The sequence below is a fragment of the Balaenoptera borealis genome (genome assembly GCF_965194805.1).
Source record: "Balaenoptera borealis genome assembly, chromosome: 1".
Taxonomy (NCBI): domain Eukaryota; kingdom Metazoa; phylum Chordata; class Mammalia; order Artiodactyla; family Balaenopteridae; genus Balaenoptera; species Balaenoptera borealis.
In genome coordinates this window covers 150,828,822-150,848,682 of record NC_138860.1, presented here as the reverse complement: position 1 = coordinate 150,848,682, position 19,861 = coordinate 150,828,822, and the positions used below count along the sequence as shown (strand labels likewise).

General features: G+C 43.5%; 1 protein-coding gene across 2 annotated transcripts in view; it reads right to left on the bottom strand.

Annotated features, from left to right (window-relative positions):
- RAB3B (RAB3B, member RAS oncogene family) overlaps positions 1-15,228 on the bottom strand; it is a 63,597-nt gene extending 48,369 nt beyond the window's left edge. The window contains exons 1-2 of one of the 2 annotated variants that reach the window (XM_082371923.1): positions 14,178-15,228; positions 5,323-5,550 (exon numbers count right to left, since the gene is read on the bottom strand). In XM_082371923.1, the coding sequence (XP_082228049.1) occupies positions 5,323-5,550 (228 nt within the window). In that variant the 5' untranslated portion in view covers positions 14,178-15,228. The remainder of the gene's footprint in view (positions 1-5,322; positions 5,551-14,177) is intronic. The other variant, XM_082371922.1, reaches the window with a different exon arrangement.
- Positions 15,229-19,861: the final 4,633 nt, after the last annotated feature.

The following is a 19,861-nucleotide window of genomic DNA, read 5'->3' as shown; positions in this document are numbered from 1 at the left end:
CAGAAGAGGGAGTTGCAGAGAAAGAAAGAGGATGGAGAACAGCAATACCAGGACAAGCCCAGGAGTGAGGACAGTGGCCTTTAAATCCTTCACAAAACACAGAGTTCTCCAACTCTCGATAGAAAAATGTTAGGCCAGCCAGTCCATTCCCCAGTCTCTATACAAGTAACCCCGGACCCATGAGACACTCCGATATTTAAAGTCTTCTTGACAAGAAGGTCACCAAAAAAAGCCTCACTGGTGGGAGCGAGAAGGAGGACATTCTGTCCTTCCACAGTCGAGGCCCCTGCCACCGCGTCCCCTGACAGAGACCAGGCCTGGAGTGAGCTGGTGTGGTGAAGGTCATCAGCCTTTTAAACTGTGAATAGAATTGAGCCTGAACCCAGCTGCATGCGGGGGATGAGACCTAAGTCACAGTTCAGCGATTCCTGAGCTCTGTGTCTCAGTGCTTGAGTTTGAAACAAGTCTATTTTTTTTTCCTTCATGGCCCTTACCACAGATGAAATTAGATATTTTTCACCCATGTACTTAGTATCTATCTCTCCTGCTACAGCGTTAACTCCAGGAGAGCAGGAAGGGTGTTTCCCCACTGCTAGCACAATGCCTGGCACAGAGGGAGTATCAGATGAATGTCTATTGAATGAATAAAAGAATGAAGTTTACTGTTTGGCTCTGCACAAGTAACTTGACATCTCTGGGCTCAACCACCCATTCTTTAAGGAGATAACTACCTCCCTGGGTCAGAGGGAAGGTGGGAAGACACAAAGAATGATTTAAAGCACATACAGGAAGAATTCACATGGTTGACAATATCCATAGTCCTTCTGATCTACTCAAAACTTCATAGTTCTCCTTGGGCTTTCCTTTCCATATCCTTCCCTTGAATTTCACAACATCCCATGAGGCAAGAAGAACAAGGATTATTTTCTCCTTTTGATAGTTGGGGAAATAGGTCCAAATAGGTCCATGGAGGGAAGGGGTTATTCCAGATCACACAACGACTGAACTTCAGGGCGAGCCAGGACTGGAATGCAGGACTCCACAGTGGTGGGTCAGCTCAGTCATCCCACAGAACCCCGGATCCTTCCCTTGGCCAGCACCAGACCCAATAGCCCCTGCAATGGGCCCCACATGGAGGTAGTGGAAGGCTCTCTCCCACTCTTCTCTTCCCACATGTCTCCAGGAGTTGCTTGGCAACAAGCACCCAAGCAGTAAGTGGCCTCTAGTCAAGTGTGTTGCTGTGGAGTTACCAATTCTCCCTCCCTCCACACCTGTGCATGCTCTCACTCTCTATTAATGAGATTTGTCCCCTACCCTCACCACCTCACTAAGATTCTCTTCTCTATTCCACAATAATTAACCTCTCTGGACACAGAAGAGACTCTCAGGGACCTATATGGCAAGGGACCCCAGGGAACAAGGCACTACCAATACCCTCATGATCCCCCAGAGATGACAGAAACTCCTTTTGTGAATGGTCCTGCTCAGTGATGCTCATAACCTCCTCTTCTTCCCTCTCCAGCTTCCACCCTGACAATGGCTTTTTTGAAATCCCCTGGGAGAGATCAAATGAGCTTGAAAAATTTATTTGAACACTTCATACAGTGCTAGTGAATCCCTGGATGCTGTTCCAGCACTTCTGGAATCACAGGTGGGAAACATTGTGAGGGAACCTAGTTACCATTTGCATGAAGATCAGGAGGAGAGAAAGGACAGAACCTAACATTTATTGTATTCCTACTATGTGCCAGGCACAATACTATGTTATCATGTAGCCCCTCCCTCAACAAACCTGTGAGAACTTTACAGTTGAGAATATTATCTATTCATAGAAGTGAAATGACTTACCAAAGCTCACACAACTTTAAAAAATCACAGAACTCTCAGAGAAGTAAATATGTATAAATAGATATGTATAAGAAGATACGTGTCCCTCCCTCTCCCTACACAATTAATTAATCATCAAATTCTGTAAATTTTAATCTTAATTCTCTCTCCTCATTTCCATCACTTATGTCATTTTATCACTTTCTCAGTGTTATGTACTGAATGTTTGTGTCCTCCCAAAATTCATGTGTTGATGCCCTAACCCCCAGTGTGGTTATATTTGGAAATGGGGACTTGAAGGAAGTAACTGAGGTTAATTGAGGTCATAAGGGTGGGGCCCTGATCTGATGGGATTAGTGTTCTTGGAAGAAGAGACTCCAGAGTGCTCACTCACTCCTCTCCAGTGTGAGCACCAAGGAAAGGAAGTGTGAGCACACAGCAAGAAGCCAGCCATATGCAACCCAATGGGAGAGCTCTCACCAGACATCAACACCTGCTGGCACCTTGATCTTGGACTTCCAGTCTCCAGAGCCATGAGAAAATTAATGTCTGTTGTTTAAGCCAACTAGTCTGTGCTATTTTATTATGGTAGCCTGAGCAGACTAATACATTTAGTTCAGGCCCTTAAACTTACCCAAACCACTAGTTTCTTTGCCTCATATCCATCTACCCTCCCAAACTGAAGCCAGAAATTTTTCTAAAATGAAAATCTGACTTTGTTAAAACCCTTCTATGCTCCCCAATGCCCATGGTAGTAGTCTCCAAATTCATACCCCTGTAAGAAAAATGTAGGCACAGCACTCACAGTATTTGTATATTTACTTAGATTACATATTCATATATATTAAACCTACTTCTGTATACAAACGATATTAAAATATATTAAAATGACAAATAATATTTAAATGTTTACGTTTTAATGCATATATGAACAGTACAGAAAAAATTTTTTTTTGCTATAGAAAAGCATGCATGCACACACACACACACGCACAAAACCCTTTGTTAACTTTTTTTTTAGCAAAAGCAGTGTGATTGACTATGTCAGATCTAATTAGATTGTCATTGATTTTACCTCAAAACATGGCTGACAATGAACTTGTGCTAGGTGTCAGTCTAGCCATTTTCTGTGCTCACTTAGGCTTATTATAATTAATATAGTCTTCAATCAGAGGTTTCTTGGTAGGACTCTTTTAAATCCACATATCCATCATGGGGGTTCATTTAGTTAAAATGAGGTAGTACAATCAATATATCCACTTAACTAGGCACAGGAAAAGTGCAAAAGCTCACAACGGGCTGAAAATGAATAAAAGAGTGAGGGAGCCACTACTGCCAACCCCTTAAAGGGCAGAGTATTTCCTCCCACCTGAAGATTTTTTGAGTGTAGGATCTGTGAGCACCAAATGTGGAGATCAAATGAAGATATCCATGTCAATCCATATGGTAAATATTAGTAAACATTTAGTTTATATACAAAGACAAGAATAAACTCTAGTAAGTTTCTTCAGTGCCCTAAGGAATAATCAGACATATACCCTCTGGCCCATTTCAAAAACCTTCTATTTGTTGTCCAAGGTCTCCCTGACTCCCAAGCCACCACCTGACAGCCTCTCCAGCAAATTTCTCTCTCAGCATCCCCTCCCTGCTCTTTCCCAGCCTTGTTCCATTTTCACTGTATTGCTCACCATGCCCCAAATATCCTTTGCTTTCAGCCCCCTCTGTGCACTGGCTGCAGGGAGGATGTCAGACTACATAAATGGAAGCACTGGGCACAGAACAGGTACTTAATAAATGCTTATTGATTCTCACCATGAGGTAGTTAAACTAGATCAGTGGTTCTTCAATTTTAGCTAACCTCAAAACCACCTGGAAGACTTGTTATAACACAGATTGTTGGGCTGTACCCCAGAGTTTCTGATTCTTTGGGTCTGAGGAGGGATCTGAGATTATGCATTTCTAACAAATTCCCAGTGATGCTGACGTTGCTGATCTGGAGACCACACTTCTAGAACCAATGAACTAAATGGAATGTGTAGCTTCTTGCATTTCTAATGGTTTGATTCCTCAGTGCTTTTAATAGAGACTAAATAAACAAAATGAACTTTTATCTCTATATAAAATAATACTTAACATGATCACAAATGAAAATATGGGCTCTATAAGACCTAATGTGCACAGTGTAGAGAAAAGAGCACATACTTTAGAATCAGAAGATTTGAGTTGGAATCCCAATTTGTAGCTGCGTGGTCAACCTAAGGCAAATTAATTACTCTCTGAATATCTGTCCCATGGGGTTGATTGTGAGATAGTATTAACACATGGAAATAATTTGTAAAAAGAAAAGTACTGTATACAGATTATACTAATAACATATATGTGCAATGTATTAATGTTGAGTGGACTGATAATAAATAATATATGTTTTGAATACTTTAAATCACAAATTTCTAAAATTTCCAATCCCAGTGCTAATTCAGTATAGAAAAGTATATGATGTACATGTTGCTATATCATCTCAAATACATATAAATTTTATTAGTACCACTGGTAAATACCAATAATAGTAGCTGTGGTGGCCAATTTCCAAGATAGTCTCCAATGATTCCCACCTCCCAGGATTCATACCCTTTTGTAGTTTCCTCCTACACTGAATCAGTGACCAATAGAATACTCTAATAAGAGACACTGCCACTTCCTGTTTGGTTTCTTGGATCTCTCCCCCTAGGAGATGCCATGAAGACACTCTGCGGAGTGAAGCAGATCTGTGGAAAGAGCCACATGGAAAGGAATGAAGGCCTCCTGCTAAAGTCAGTGCCAGACATGTGAGTAAGCCACCTTGGAAGGGAATCCTCCAGGCCCACTCAAACCTTCAGGTGACTGTAACCTAAGCCAACATCTGGCAGCAACCTCATAAGAGACCACAAGCCAGAAATCAAGCCACTCCCAAATATTTGATCCACAGCAACTGTGTGTTAATGAATTATTATTGTTGTTTTAAGCCATCAAGTTTTGAAGTGATTACAGAGTGATCGATTATGGATACAGTAGCTAACATTTACTGTGCATTTATTATGTTCCGGAACTATGCTAAGCACCCAACAACCCTATGACATAGATGCTATTATAATCCCCAAAGAGGAAAGCGTGGCCCAGAGAGGTTAAGTAATTTAGTCAAGGTTCCATGACTAGTCACTGGCAGAACTGAAATCTGAATCCAGGTCTGTAACTCCAAAGCCCAGATTCTTGGTTACTCATCCATATAAGCCAGGATAAAACCTTTTGGACAGTTAAGCAGCAGAAGCAACTGAGTCCCCAGAGGAGAGCAAAACTGTATAAAACCAACAAGGGATAGGCCAGGGGCCAGATACACAATAGCACTGGTGCCTAATGTCATAAAACCCAGAAGTTCTAAACTGGCCCCACCGCCCAGCCTTTGTACCAGCAAACGAGTCAGCTCTTGGGACATTTCTGCCCAAGATGCCCAGGACTCACCCAAATCTGCAGCTTCACTCGCTTCTCGTGGCGGTAGACTGTCTTCACCTTAAAGTCAATACCCACGGTGCTGACGAAGGCTGGGGTGAAGGTGTCGTCAGCATAGCGGAAGAGGAAGGATGTTTTGCCAACACTGCTGTTGCCGATGATGAGCAGTTTGAACATGTAGTCAAAATTCTGGTCAGAAGCATCTTTGACTCCGGCTTTACCGTCAGTCACTGAAGCCATCTGCAGGAGAGACCTGTGGTCACTCAGGAACACACCTCCAGTGTCACCCTGGATCACCTAACTTTTAATGGTCACACCGCCCTGCGTACACTCACTCCACACCCCGGCATCACTGAGGAAATACACACTACTCAGAGTCACCCCTTCCCTGCACCTGCCCCAAATGTTGTCTCAGGATTGGGGTGGAACCCAGATCCTCCCGTTCATCCCTTCAGCAAATATTTACTGAACACATTGTTCTGGGTCAAGCCCTGTGCTGGGCACAAGGAATACAAGTATGAATCAGACATGGTGTCCGACCTCTGAGTGGCCACAGATTAGAGTAAAAAACTCATAAACACAGAGTAACAAAGCAGTGGATAAGTGATAAGACAGAGGGAAGCCTTGGCTGAGGAAGCCCATAAGAAGCACCTAACCCAACCTGGAGGCATGGTGGGCAAGGAGCGGCTCCTGTAGGGGTAGCTCCTAAGCTGAGTTTGGAAAAAAAAAAAAAAAGGCCAAAACAGCAAGTCAAAACAAGGGAAGCAATCACAACGACCTCATACCATCCTCCACTCTGCTGCTAGTCGTCTTTGTTTGTTTACAAAAGAAAATCTCTCCTTTGAAAGTATATATCCATTACAAAACGTTAGAAAAAAACACAAGAATGTAAAACAGAAAATTTTAAATTACCAGACACAGCATCCACTCAGAATCTGCCATTGTTAACATTTGAAGTTTATTTCCTCCTTTATTTTTTCACACACCAGAGTGCCGTCTATTTTGAAATTATACCTTATTATTTAATTTAAAAGGTAATACATTGTAGTATACCTAGGCCTTAATATTACCAGCAAATATTTGTCAAGTACTCGTTATTTCCCATGAGAGATATGATGGTGACAATAACCATATAACAGTTCCCATTTATTGAGCACTGTGATATTGTGATATAATAAAAGACATGTATTTGGTCTGGGTTCCTGGTTCCAGGCAGAGCTCCTGAAACCTTTGCAATCTCTGGAAGTGCAAGTGATAAGTGTCTTGTTGTGCGCTGATGAGATGCCTGGTGGCTGGGACTCCAGGACAGCCTCAGAGTGGGGGCTGGTTGCCAGAGGCACCAAACACATGATTAGAGGGTTGGAACTTTCAGCACCACCCCCTAACCTCTGGGGAGGGGAGAAGGGCTGGAGATTAAGTTGATGACTAAAGGCCAATAACTTAATCAATCATGCCTACAGTAATGAAATCTTCATAAAAAACCCTAACCAAAGCGGTGTGTAGATCTTCCAGGTTGGTGATCACGTTGATGTGCTAGGAGAGACCCTGGAAGCTCCAAGACACCCTTTCCCCCTACCCTGCCCTATGCATCTCTTCCATCTGGCTGTTCCTGAGTTGTATCCTTTACACTTTTACAATAAACCAGTAATTAGTATTAAAAAAAAGGGTAATACACACACTGAAAATAATTCAGACAAACTTTACTATTTGCAAGTATTACTTTATCACCATCTGCAATTGGCATTATTTTCTTAACTTTTAGCATAAAAAGTAGGTAATATGGAACCTAAAGGTTTACAGTGAAAAGTAAGTCTTGCTTCCACCCCTGATGCCCAGTCTCTAGTTCCTCTCCCCAGAGGCAAACATGTTAACGATTTATGTATCTTTCAAAGATAGTCTTTGCATATATAAGCACAGAGGTCTGTTCATATATATATATATATATATATATATATATAGAAATGATAACATACAATACATTCTAGTCTATATCTTCCATGTGTATTTTATTTTATTTTATTTTCCATGTATATTTTAATAGCTGAGATAATTAGTTTTGTATCCTGCTCCTTTTCACTTAACATTATATCATATACTGAGACTTTAAAAATTCTTCATAAATATGATTTCAATTGACTACACTTTATTCCATCCTATGGTTGTGTCATATGACCAATTCTTTAAAGTCATATATTTATTTTCTGTTCTTAATTATAAAAATTAAGTTTCAGTGACCATTTCTTTACATATTTTTTCTCTTTCCTATTTATTTCCTTAGGAGAGATTCCTAGAAATGGAACCCCTGGTCAAAGAATAACTCTACAGAAACACAGATTTGACCCTTACCTCAATTTCCTTTATCTTATATTATCCTCTAGATAGACCTGGGAGATAAAACTGGAAGGACAAAGATTACTATCCCCATTGGATCAAGAAGGGAACTGAGGGCCAGAAATTATAAAGATTTGCCCAAGCCTCACAACTAACAGCTGAGACTAGACCTAGTACCATGAAGTAATATGGGAGAGGTCAAAATTCCTGCTCTATTCTTCAGCTGAATTCTTGGGTGAGTCATATCAGCTCTCTAAGCCACAGCATTTTACCTTACAACAAAGAAAATACCACCTACTTCACTGAGCTATGGTACCAATAGAGTGAGCAGTTACCATATGTAAATAATCTGGCATGGTTTCTTGATCTATGGGAGGTACTCAATAAATATTAATTCACTGCCTTTTTAATTCACTTCTGCAGTCAAATCTTGTTCAAGTGCCCTCTCCCCAATCTGGGCTCCATAATTTGAGCCTGTTTTACAATTAACTGTCTGTCTCTCCTTCTGGATTCAGCTGAGTTTCATCCATCCTTATACCCTGTCAACAATGAACCTAGAGTAAATCCTTGGGCATGTTACTCCTTTCAGTAAACATTTATTGAACATTTGCTATGTGCCAGACTACTGATGTAAATGTTGTATTATTGGTTTTCATTTTTCTGATGCAGCTGTTTGCACTCTTAGATTACCAGAATTAGAAGGGATTTTAGAGTGGCAGCTTTATCATAACAAAAAGCCTGGCTACTGGTCCCAGCTTTCCCAGTAACTCAATGTATGAACTTGGACAAGTCACCTAAACTCTGAGCTTCAATGTCCTCATCTATGATATGATCACATTACCTACTGCAGAAGGCTGCTGTGATTTTTAAATAAGAAAATGTAGGAAAAGAAGAAGTAAAACTGTCACTGTTTGCAGATGACATGATACTATACATAGATAATCCTAAAGATGCCACCAGAAAACTTCTAGAGCTAATCAATGAATTTGGTAAAGTTGCAGGATACAAAATTAATGCACAGAAATCTCTTGCATTCCTATACACTAACAATGAAAGATCAGAAAGAGAAATTAAGGAAACAATCCCACTCACCATTGCAACAAAAAGAATAAAATACCTAGGAATAAACCTACCTAAGGAGGTAAAAGACCTGTACTGAGAAAACTATAAGACACTGATGAAAGAAATCAAAGATGACACAAACAGATGGAGAGATATACCATGTTCTTGGATTGGAAGAATCAATATTGTGAAAATGACTGTACTACCCAAAGCAATCTAGAGATTCAATGCAATCCCTATCAAATTACCAATGGCATTTTTTACAGAAGTAGAACAAAAAATCTTACTTGTATGGAGACACAAAAGACCCCGAATAGCCAAAGCAATCTTGAGGGGAAAAAAAAGAGCTGGAGGAATCAGACTCCCTGACTTCAGACTATACCACAAAGCTACAATAATCAAGACAATATGGTACTAGCACAAAAACAGAAATATAGATCAATGGAACAGGATAGAAAGCCCAGAGGTTAACCCACGCACTTATGGTCAACAAATCTATGACAAAGGAGACAAGGATATACAATGGAGAAAAGACAGTTTCCTCAATAAGTGGTGCTGGGAAAACTGGACAGCCATGTAAAAGAATGAAATTAGAACACTCCCTAACACCATACACAAAAATAAACTCAAAATGGATTCAAGACCTAAATGTAAGACTGGACACTATAAAACTCTTAGAGGAAAACATAGGAAGAACACTCTTTGACATAAATCACAGCAAGATCTTTTTTGACCCACCTCCTAGAGTAATGGAAATAAAAACAAAAATAAACAAAAGGGACCTAATGAAACTTAAAAGCTTTTGCAGGGCAAAGGAAACTATAAACAAGACAAAAAGACAACCCTCAGAATGGGAGAAAATATCTGCAAACGAATCAATGGACAAAGGATTAATCTCCAAAATATATAAAGAGCTCATGTAGCTCAATATTAAAAAAACAAACAACCCAATCAAAAAATGGGCAGAAGACCTAAATAGACATTTTTCCACAGAAGACATACAGATGGCCTAGAGGCACATGAAAAGATGCTCAACATCACTAATTATTAGAGAAATGCAAATCAAAACTATAATGAGGTATCACCTCACACTGGTTAGAATGGGCATCATCAGAAAATCTACAAACAATAAATGCTGGAGAGGGTGTGGAGAAAAGGGAACCCTCTTGCACTGTTGGTGGGAATATAAATTGATACAGCCACTATGGAGAACAGTATGGAGGTTCCATAAAAAACTAAAAATAGAACTACCATATGACCCAGCAATCCCACTACTGGGCATATACCCAGAGAAAACCATAATTCAAAAAGACACATGCACCAGTGTTCACTGCAGCACTATTTGTAATAGCCAGGTCATGGAAGCAACCTAAATGCCCATCGACAGACGAATGGATAAAGAAGATGTGGTACATATATACAATGGAACATTACTCAGCCGTAAAAAGGAATGAAATTGGGTCATTTGTAGAAACATGGATGGACCTAGAGATGGTCATAACAGAGTGAAGTAAGTCAGAAAGAGAAAAATAAATATCGTATATTAACGCATATATGTGGAATCTAGAAAAATGTTACAGATGAACCGGTTTGCAAGGCAGAAATAGAGACACAGATGTAGAGAATAAATGTATAGACACCAAGGGGGGAAAGCGGAGGGGCGGTGGTGGTATGATGAATTGGGAGATTGGGATTGACATATATACACTAATATGTATAAAATACATAACTAATAAGAACCTGCTGTATAAAAAATAAATAAATTTTAAAAAAAAAGTAAACGTATATAAGGGTGCTTCATACCTACACTGTGTGGAGAAAACTACACCTGGCCTTGTGTAGAATCAGTTGGAAAAGTGCCTGCCTTTATTAGCTATGTCTGCCATAGGTGCAAGGCAAGAGTAAAAACATAGTTTCAGCTCCTGGTCTGATCCACTCCCCGTCATTTTCAGGTAAAAAAATTGAGGCTCCACAAAGAGAAGTGATTTGTCAAAGGTCATACAGCAAGTCAGTTGGAGCATCATTACTAGAACTTCTGTCATCTGATTACCCCCAAATTGGACTGGGCTTAGGGAAAATAAAAACTACAACAATTTTAGGGTGAGTAGAAAAGCATCCCCAGCACCCTGAGATCTCTTTCCCAGCACTTGCCATACTGTACTGTCAACATTTGTTTATGTGCACACAGCATAGCTTTCCCAGAAGGTGGTATGAGAACAGGGAGAGCTGAGAGGTACAGCTGGAAGGCAGGTTCATGTGGACGCCCCCAAGGGGATCTTCTTAAGAGGGGGGCAGGGGCTACACAGACATTTGGAAGAGAAGTAAAAACCACCCCAGCAGGCAGCTGCCTGAGGCAGATCTGAGCAGGCAGGTCAAGGCACAGTGGTGTCTGCAGAACTGCATTTGTCAAATAAGCATCAATCAGATCTTCTCTCTCTTTTTTGACAGTCACATAAATGACAGAGCTGGGTAGCTCACTGTCTTCATGACAAGCAATACAGATGAAGGCCCAGGGAAGTCATATCTGGTCCCAGGCTGGGGGAAAGAAGGAAATGGCTCCTCCAAGGGTTGGTGTGAAAAACAAACAACACTTTGAGTCTGATAAGTATCTAAGGAAGGACCTGACTTCAGCCAGGAAAGAGGAGGGAAGAGGAGACAGCCTTAAAATCCAGCAAGAAGAGATCAACTGAATACATGTAGTGAAGAAGTAAATGGATGAACTTCTCTTTTGAAGGAAAGAGCACAAGACAAAGTCAGAGACACCTGGGCTGAGCCCTGGCTCTCTAAGCAATTGTGTAACCTTAGGCAGATCACACCCTGGGCCTCAGTTTCCTTATCTATAAAATGAGTTAATAAAGTGACTTCCGGGCAAACTATTGGAAGAATTAAAACCAGTACATGAGAGAGTGCTTTGTAAACCCCTTTCAATTCTTTTCTTTTTCTTTTTTTTTTTTTTTTTTGGTCTGTGTGTTTCATGTTTTCTTCTACCAAATCATCCTAGATAGTGGAAATAGCTTGGGGTTCCAAATCGAACAGACTAGGTTCAATTTCCAGGTCTATCATTTATTAGCTGTGAGCCCTTGGCAAGAAATCTTACATGAGTAAGACACAGTTTCCTCATTTGTAAAACAAGCATTGTTGTGAGGATTATAGTCAATGTTGGTAAAGCATTTAGATAGTATATGACATATAGCAGGTACTCAGTAAATGTAATTCTGTCTTCCTATTGGGAACATTTATCAGTAAGGATAAGGAGGGAGCTGGGCAATGTGAACCTCACCCTACTATATGCAACCTCCTCCCTAAAGCCATACGGTACTAACTTTTCTAATTCAACCTTTCTTTAGACCATTCCCCACCACCAGCCCAGCCCAGCTCACCTCCTCACTGTTTCCCCTGATCTCTTAGAGCCACAGAAACAATATTGCAATAGCTACCATTTAGTGAGCACCTACTAAATGCCAGGCACTCTACCAGGTGTTTTCAGTGCATTCTATCTTGCATACAGTAGATGCTTGATAAATGTTCACTTCCTTCTCCAGACTGGAAGGAGACAGCCATGGGTGTGACCACTGTCATAATGTTGGCACACCCACATAATAACATCAGCGGTCTCTCTCTTTTGAATAGTGCTTTACAGTTTATGAAGCTATTTTCGCCCAAATTATCATATTTGATTCTCACAACAATTCGTGGGGGTAAATGAGGAAACTGAGGCAGGAGCACAGCCACAGCTCAATTAGTCATTCAATCAACATTCATTGAGCACCTACTGTGTGCCAGGCCCTGTGCTGTACTCTGGGGAGATGAAGAGAAACCATAGGAGTTCCAGCTTAGAGGAGAAACCTTCTTAAACACCCTCTATAGGTTGCTGGTGTCTCCCTTCATATTGTAATCCTTAAGAAACCGGAGATTTATTTCTTGGACTGGAGATCATTTTATATTTTTGCCTGCTTCCATACTGTTTCCTGTGATAGGATCATTCTTTCCTCTGCGGCTAGCTAAATTCTTCATGACCAGGAAGTCTTCCCTGACCCACCATCCTCTGGCAGAATGTCTTTGCTAGGGCAAACACGGCACCAGGGCTTCCCAGGGCTTTTCACGGATTTCCATTGTCTTCCTCCCTTTATAGGCTCAGAACAGGTGAGCAAACACACACACACACACACACACACACACACACACACACACATCCAACTCCTTTTACTATCCCCCACCCTTTTCCATCTGGATTCCAAGAAGCTGGGATGGATGGCCCTGTCCTTCTCCCACTCCCCTCCACACCTCTATTAGCTGCCACCTCCCTCCCTAAAATCTCTTCCCACACTTGGACTCCAGAACAGAGTCAGCCTGTTCTGTGGATGAATTTCTCTGTCAACGATTCTCTTCTTGTCTCTGACCCCAGGTAGCAGTGTAACAGGGTCCAATGTCTGCGCCCCCTCCTCAGCCTTCTGAGGAGCTAAGACACAGCTACCAGCTAGATGCCCTTGGACTCCACTCTGGGCCCCAATCATCTTCCCACTCCCACACCACAACCCACACCTGGCTTCCTCTGCACCATGACCAGCCCATCTACCACCCTAAACTCTCCAAGTTCCCCGACAGTTCCTCCACTCCCGGCTGCCAACCCCTTGCTCTATTCCAGTGCCTCTCCATGTGCCACCCCTAGCGAGAACTCAGGTGCCCACAGCCCATATCCAAGGCCTTGGCTCTCTCCCTCCATCAGCTCCCCACCCCCTTTTTCTGCAGCCTGGATAGACCCAGCCTTGCCTCCCACCTCCAAGCTTCCCACCTCCAAGCCCCATCCCTCTCCCGCACTCAGGTTACCCCCCTTGCTTATACCCACCTGGGCTCCGGCACCACACCACACTCACTTTACCTTCTCCCGGCCCAGCACCTCCTTCCTGCCCAGCGCCCCTTCCCCTCATCACCTCACTCCTCCCCAGCTCGAAACGACCCCCGCCGGCCAGTCCCCTCCCCTTAGCTCTTCGCTTCCACGCCTCCCTTCCCTCGCTCCTCTCAGTCCTCTCGCTTCAGCACCCCCTTCCCCGCCCCTCGGCTGGCTGGTACCCTCTGCCCGCACTGCCCCTCTCAGCTCCCTCCTTACCTCTCCCCCCATCCCCCCCCCCCGTTTCCCCCTCAACGAGCCCTCACTGCGCTCCAATTGCCGCTCATCCTTTTCCCCAGCCCCGGCGCCCTCTTTCTCGTTCCCCCAATCCCTCTGCCCCTGCCTTTGGAGCTCTCCTTGCGGCCCTCACCGCCCGGGTAGACCCTGCTCAGCGCCCCCTCCCCAGGCTACGCGCCCCTTCACTGCCGCGGTGCCCCTCCTCAGTGGCCTCGCCTGGCCCCTTCTCCTTGGTGTTCCCTCCGCTGCCCCGTGCTCCTTCCCAACGCCCACTCACTGTCCCCAGCGCCCTGCGCCGGGAATCGGTCCCAGATCCTCCCCGGGCGGGCTGCCGGGCCGCGCCCCTTACCTGGGACTCCGGGTGAGGACGAGCGGCTCGCTCCCTGGCAGCGCCGCGGAACCGCTGGACCTGGCGGCGGGCGGCAAAAGGCGCAGTGGGTTCGCGGAGCAGGGCGGTGCGGGGCGGGTCTGGTCCCCACCGCAGCGACTTCGGGCTGAGGCTCGGGCTGCAGCTGGGCTGGGCCACCACCGCGTCCAGGGCCCACCCATGCCCCGCCCAGGGGCGGAGTCCCTATTCGCCGGGCCCCCAGCTCTGGGCAGGTGAAGGAAATCCGAGGTATCTTGGGGGCCCGGAGCTCCCCAATATCTGGGTGACTACCTTGATTTATCTTAATTCTCACGCCTCGTTCCATACACTGAACTTACTAGGGTGATCAGAGAGCTTCGATGATAATGTAGATGATGATGGATTTGTAGCTTTGCCATTTCTAAAGCACTTCCCTGTCGTTATACCGCTTCATCCTCACAAAAGCCCGGGTAGAGAGGCAGAATCTGGACGGCTGTCTACAGGTGGAAACGAAGCCAGAAACCTGGGCATTGTCCTCTACCCTATGCACTCCTTCACACCCTACATCCCATCAGCCTGGTGATGACGCCTCCGTAACATATCCTATCCCTTCCCTTCTTCTCCGTCTCCACTGCTCTCGCCCTGGTTCAGGCCTCATCACTTCTCGCCTGAACTAATGCAACAGCCTCCTAATGGGTCTCCCTGCCTCCACTCTCCAATCCATCCTCTATGTCGGCAGCCTGAGTGATTGTTCTAAACGTCACCATGTTACCATCAAGCCTGAAGAAACAAACAGAAACAAAACATTTACAATGGCTCCCCATTACCAACAGTAGCCTGGACTGAGAAAATGTTCTTGCCTGGTCATTAGGAAGTCCCAACTCCGTCAGAGAAGGCAGGTATAAGAGGTGATTAGCACCCCACCCTCACACGTGGACCTGGACTTCAAGCCTTCCTGAGGTCACAGGAGCCAGCTGGAGCTTTGGTTTAGAATCATCATCCCTCCCCATACTCTTCCCCCTTCTCAAATCTTAGAGGTCTTGAAAAAGAATATATATATATATATATATATATATATATATATATATATATATATATATATATCAGAATCACTTTGCTGTACACTTGAAACTAACATAACATTGTAAATTAACGATAATTCAATTTTTAAAAATCTTAGAGGCCTGAGTCATATACCAAAACAATTTTTCCCCACATTCCATTATGACCTGATCTACAATTTGTCTCTATGGCCCGAGGAACCACCCAGTAGACAGCCCCTCTGGTTGTCTGACTTCTCCCTCAGACTCATCCTTGAACTGTTCTGAGCTTCTCCACCCATTCCCTTTCACTCACCTTCCCACTGTCTGCGTCCTGGCAGCCCTTTCCACTGTGCCCTCTAGAATCCTGTTCTTTTGTCAACAAACTCTCCTACACCCTCTGCTTCTTCAGAGAGTACTCAGGTTACTTCTTTACCTTTCTTAAATCTTGACCCTCCTCCAGGACTCCTTCTGTAACCCTCTGCAGGAAGGCTTCTCACTTTCTCACTCTCCATACAGCACAGGACCAGGAGGTGGGGTTGGCATTGCCACTTTCACCCTTGTACAAAAATTCCTTCTCCTTTGGTCTCCAGCCATACCACCTTCCACCCTTCCTCATCAAGGACATGATTGACCTCCAAGTGCTCCTATGCATTGAAGATTTCAGCCCCTGGCTCATGGTCATTCTCATTAGCCCTGTCTTGCCATCATCCTGGTGCCTTCGGTAGCCATGTGGTTTCCTGATCCCTCAGTCCTTGGTCTCCTCTTCACATTACCTCCCATGGTCATACCTTGAACTTCTTAATCACACAGAACTAGTGCCTCTGTGATCTTAAAATCAAGTATCCTGCACTGCCTGCTCCCTCACTCCCTTTCTCCCATAAGGCCTTAGTTTCCTCATTTCAAAATGGGTGTCATGATAATGATTATTCATTCTTCACAAGAATAATGAGATAACACATAAAACCATCCTTTTAGAGTTGAGAGACAATATGAGAACAGATGGTATTGTGTTTACATCGCCTCAGGTCTTCACATCACTTTCTCCTTCTTCTCTGAAAGGCCATGTATTAAAGTGGACAGAGCACAGACTTGGAGCCAGACAGATATGGTTTTCAGTCCTTGTTCTACACACTTACTTGCTGTGTAAATTACTTGCTATGTAAATTACCCCATTTTTCTGACACATGCACCTAATCCTCATTTGTAGAAAGAGCAATAATGTTGTGAAGATCAAATAAGAAAATGAGATAGCTACTGGAAAGCACTTGACAGGCACATAGTAAGCCAGGCACATAGTAAGCCCTCAATAAATAGGAAACACTGTGGTTATAACAGAACAAAAAATGCTATTTTCTTAACCACAACTGCCTTCCAAGAAAGATAGACCCTAATGTTCAGAGGTCCTCTTGTCCTACTTAGGGCCTTGAGGAGTGTGGATATGTAAGTGTGAGAGGAGAAGGGAGACACTAATTTGCTCTGTGCAAAAAAAGGAAAAGAATTTAGAATTCACTTAGCAATATGGGTGAGAGAGGTAATAAAGAGAGCTGAGGGGAGGAAAGGAAAAAGATGAGTAAGAAAATCAGTGTAAGGGTAGGTTCTACATGGATAAAGGGTCAGAAGAAACCCTCCTATGGCAGGTGTACAAAGGGTGTTTAAACACTGGAATGCATTAAATGGGAGAAGTTGTTTGTTGCACATATAATGTAACCAATTTCTGTGACTCTCAAGACTTCAGTAAAGGCCATTACACTCAGGAATGCTTTCTGAGAGAGGAGTTGTAAGGATGAGTGAGTGGGAAAATTGAGCAATGGACTTTGTTTTTCTGAGTTGAAAAAGGAGAGTAGAGGCAGAGACGAAGAGAGCACAAGCCCTCATGGAATTTGCGGAAATCTCCAGGAGGTCTTCCAACTTACAAGGGTTATCAAATGTAAAAATCAATGTAAAAATCGAGGTTCAAGCTCACTGCTTTTAGATCTTAAAGGGGGAGGGAGGCCATGTCTGACATTCGGGCTGTATCATTTGTGCCTCCCTATTGACTAGCAGGTGACCACCAGAGAGAATACAAAACAAATCATACTATATTGGATTGTCTTCACTTCCAGATCCAAATGCCAAGTAAGAATAGGAAGAAAGACAAAATGCTACCTTTTGTCTTAGATCAGATTGGCTAACAATTATAATCATTAAGACCTTAAAATATACTGGGCTCATTCACATCTTTTGTCTCATTTAGTCCTCAATACAATCATACAAGGTATGGACTGCCGTCCCCTTTTTATAAATGAGCAAACAGAAGTCAGAAAGTTTAAGTGACTTTCCAAGGTCACACATCTGGTAGATGGCAGAACCAGATACCAGGTCTGTCTGACTCCAAGTCCAGGGCTCTTTCTATTAGACCCCAGAATCATGGTTGCTTTGTGAACACCATTGTGGTTAAGAGTCCTACAAACAAAATTACCTTAAATCTTTTCTAGTTGCCAGAGCAATCAGCTTTCTCTAGCTCCTAGTTTTTATATGAAATATAAAATTGATGCTTTTTATTGAATGAGAATCAGTCACTTAGAAAAGGTAGTAGCCTCGCTGTAAATCACCTATACTTGAATAAAGAAAAAGAAAGAAAGAAGAAAAGAAAAGGTAGTAGCCTAAGTGTGGATTGCACTTGGAATGTTCAAATCTTTACAAGGTTCAGATCTACACCCCAGTGTGAGTCCCTCATGGCCAGCCTAGGAATGCAGGTATGTTGGCAGGTCAAGCGTTTTTCTCTCACCCCTTCAGTGGGTTGCCTCATATAACAGGGGAGCTGGAGCAGGTTCCAGAAAGTCCCCAGAACATGTAAAGCAGCTCTAGAAACATAGGGTTCATGAGAGGAGTGGTGGAAGACAGGGCTGGGAAGAAAGGCAGAGACTAGATGGCCTAAGGCCTTGTAAATCATGTTAGAGGATTGGGAAATTATCTTGCAAGCAAAAGGTTTGAAGCAATGGAGTAACCTGGTGACATAAGCACATGAGAAGAATAGCTCTGACTGTGGCGGGTATGATAGATGGTATGGGAAGAGTAGGGAGCAGGGAGAAAGGAGATAGGGAACAGTCAGAAATTGCTTTAAAAATCCAGGTGAGAGCTGAAGAGGACCAGAACTCATGTCATAGCAGCGGGGAAAGTGGAAAGTAGAGGGATTTGATTTGTATTTAGGACCTGGTGGCAGATTAAATGTGAGATGTGTGGAAAAGGGAATTGGCATAAACAACCAGGTAGACAGTGAAGCCATTTACTGGTAACGGGAGCAGAGAAGTTGTTTTAGTTATCTATTGCTGCATAACAACCACTCCCAAAAATTCAGTGGCTTGAAACAGCAATATTATTTCTCACAATTCTGTGGCTGGCTGAGTGGATTCATCTGATGATTTTACCTTGAATCACTTGTGAGCAGCATTCAGCTGGAAGGTCATTCCAAGGCCTGGCAGTTAGTACTGGCTGAGGGCTGAGTGCCATGGTTCTTCCCCACGCGGCTTTTAATCCACTGGTAGGCCAGACCAGTTTACATGGTGGTCTCATGGCAGTGTTCCAAGAGAGCCAAGGCAGAAGATACAGTCTCTTGAGGCCTAGCCTCAGAAACTGCATAACACCCCATATACTGCATTCTATTGGCCAAATCGAGTCACAAGCCCAGCCCAGATTCAAAGAGCTCTGAGTGAGAAGAGCAAAGTCGTATCACAAAGGGGTATGAATAGAGAAGGGAGGAATCAATGGCCTTTAACCAATCTACCACAGGAATGGGAACAGATTTGGATAATGAGAAAAAAATGATAAGTATCTCAAACACCACTTCATACACTAATCATTCCTTCTTTCTTCTCTGTGCCTCAGTTCTTTTATTTGTAAAATAAATGAAAATGCACGCTGAGGACACTGCCCCATCATCAGGGCATACCGCTGTCAGCAGAGGTGGAATCTGACACACACACACACACACACACACACACACACACACGAAGCATTCAACATGTGAATATTCAGAACCCAGGTCCCACCCACCACCCCTCTCTCTTTCGCCCACCCTACCAATCCTTCACCAAAGCCTGTCCGTGATACTCCCTGAGAGCTCTCCATTGCACGGCCACAGCTTTCTCACTGTCCTATCCCCATGAAAGCCTCCAAACTTCCCCTTTAATCCACACTCCATACTGCAGCAGAGGACTCTTCCTAACCCAGGTTAAATCTGTTAATGTGCACATATGGCCTCTTGTGGTCTGGCCTCAACTACCCTCTAGCCTCATTACTGGACATTCCCCCATCCTGCCCTAAGCTCCAACAGCATAAACTACTTTTGGTTCCCAGAGTGTGACCTGCTCGTAACATCTCCATGAATTTGCCTCAGTTTCTCCCACTACCTTGAATACCATTTACTCATTCATTCACTCACTCACTCACCCACACAACAAATATCACCTGAGCACCTGCTGTACACCCAAGTGGATAACAAATGGTCCCTGACCCAAGTTGCTCAGGGTCTGGTGCAGGATAGCAGGCTGTAAGACCCACTGGTCTGAGTTCACAAAGGCATAGGCCAAACTGCAACCCAACGTGACCTCCTGGATCATTCTTAGAAGGGGTCAGGGGATATTTGCTGAATAAATAGGCATACAA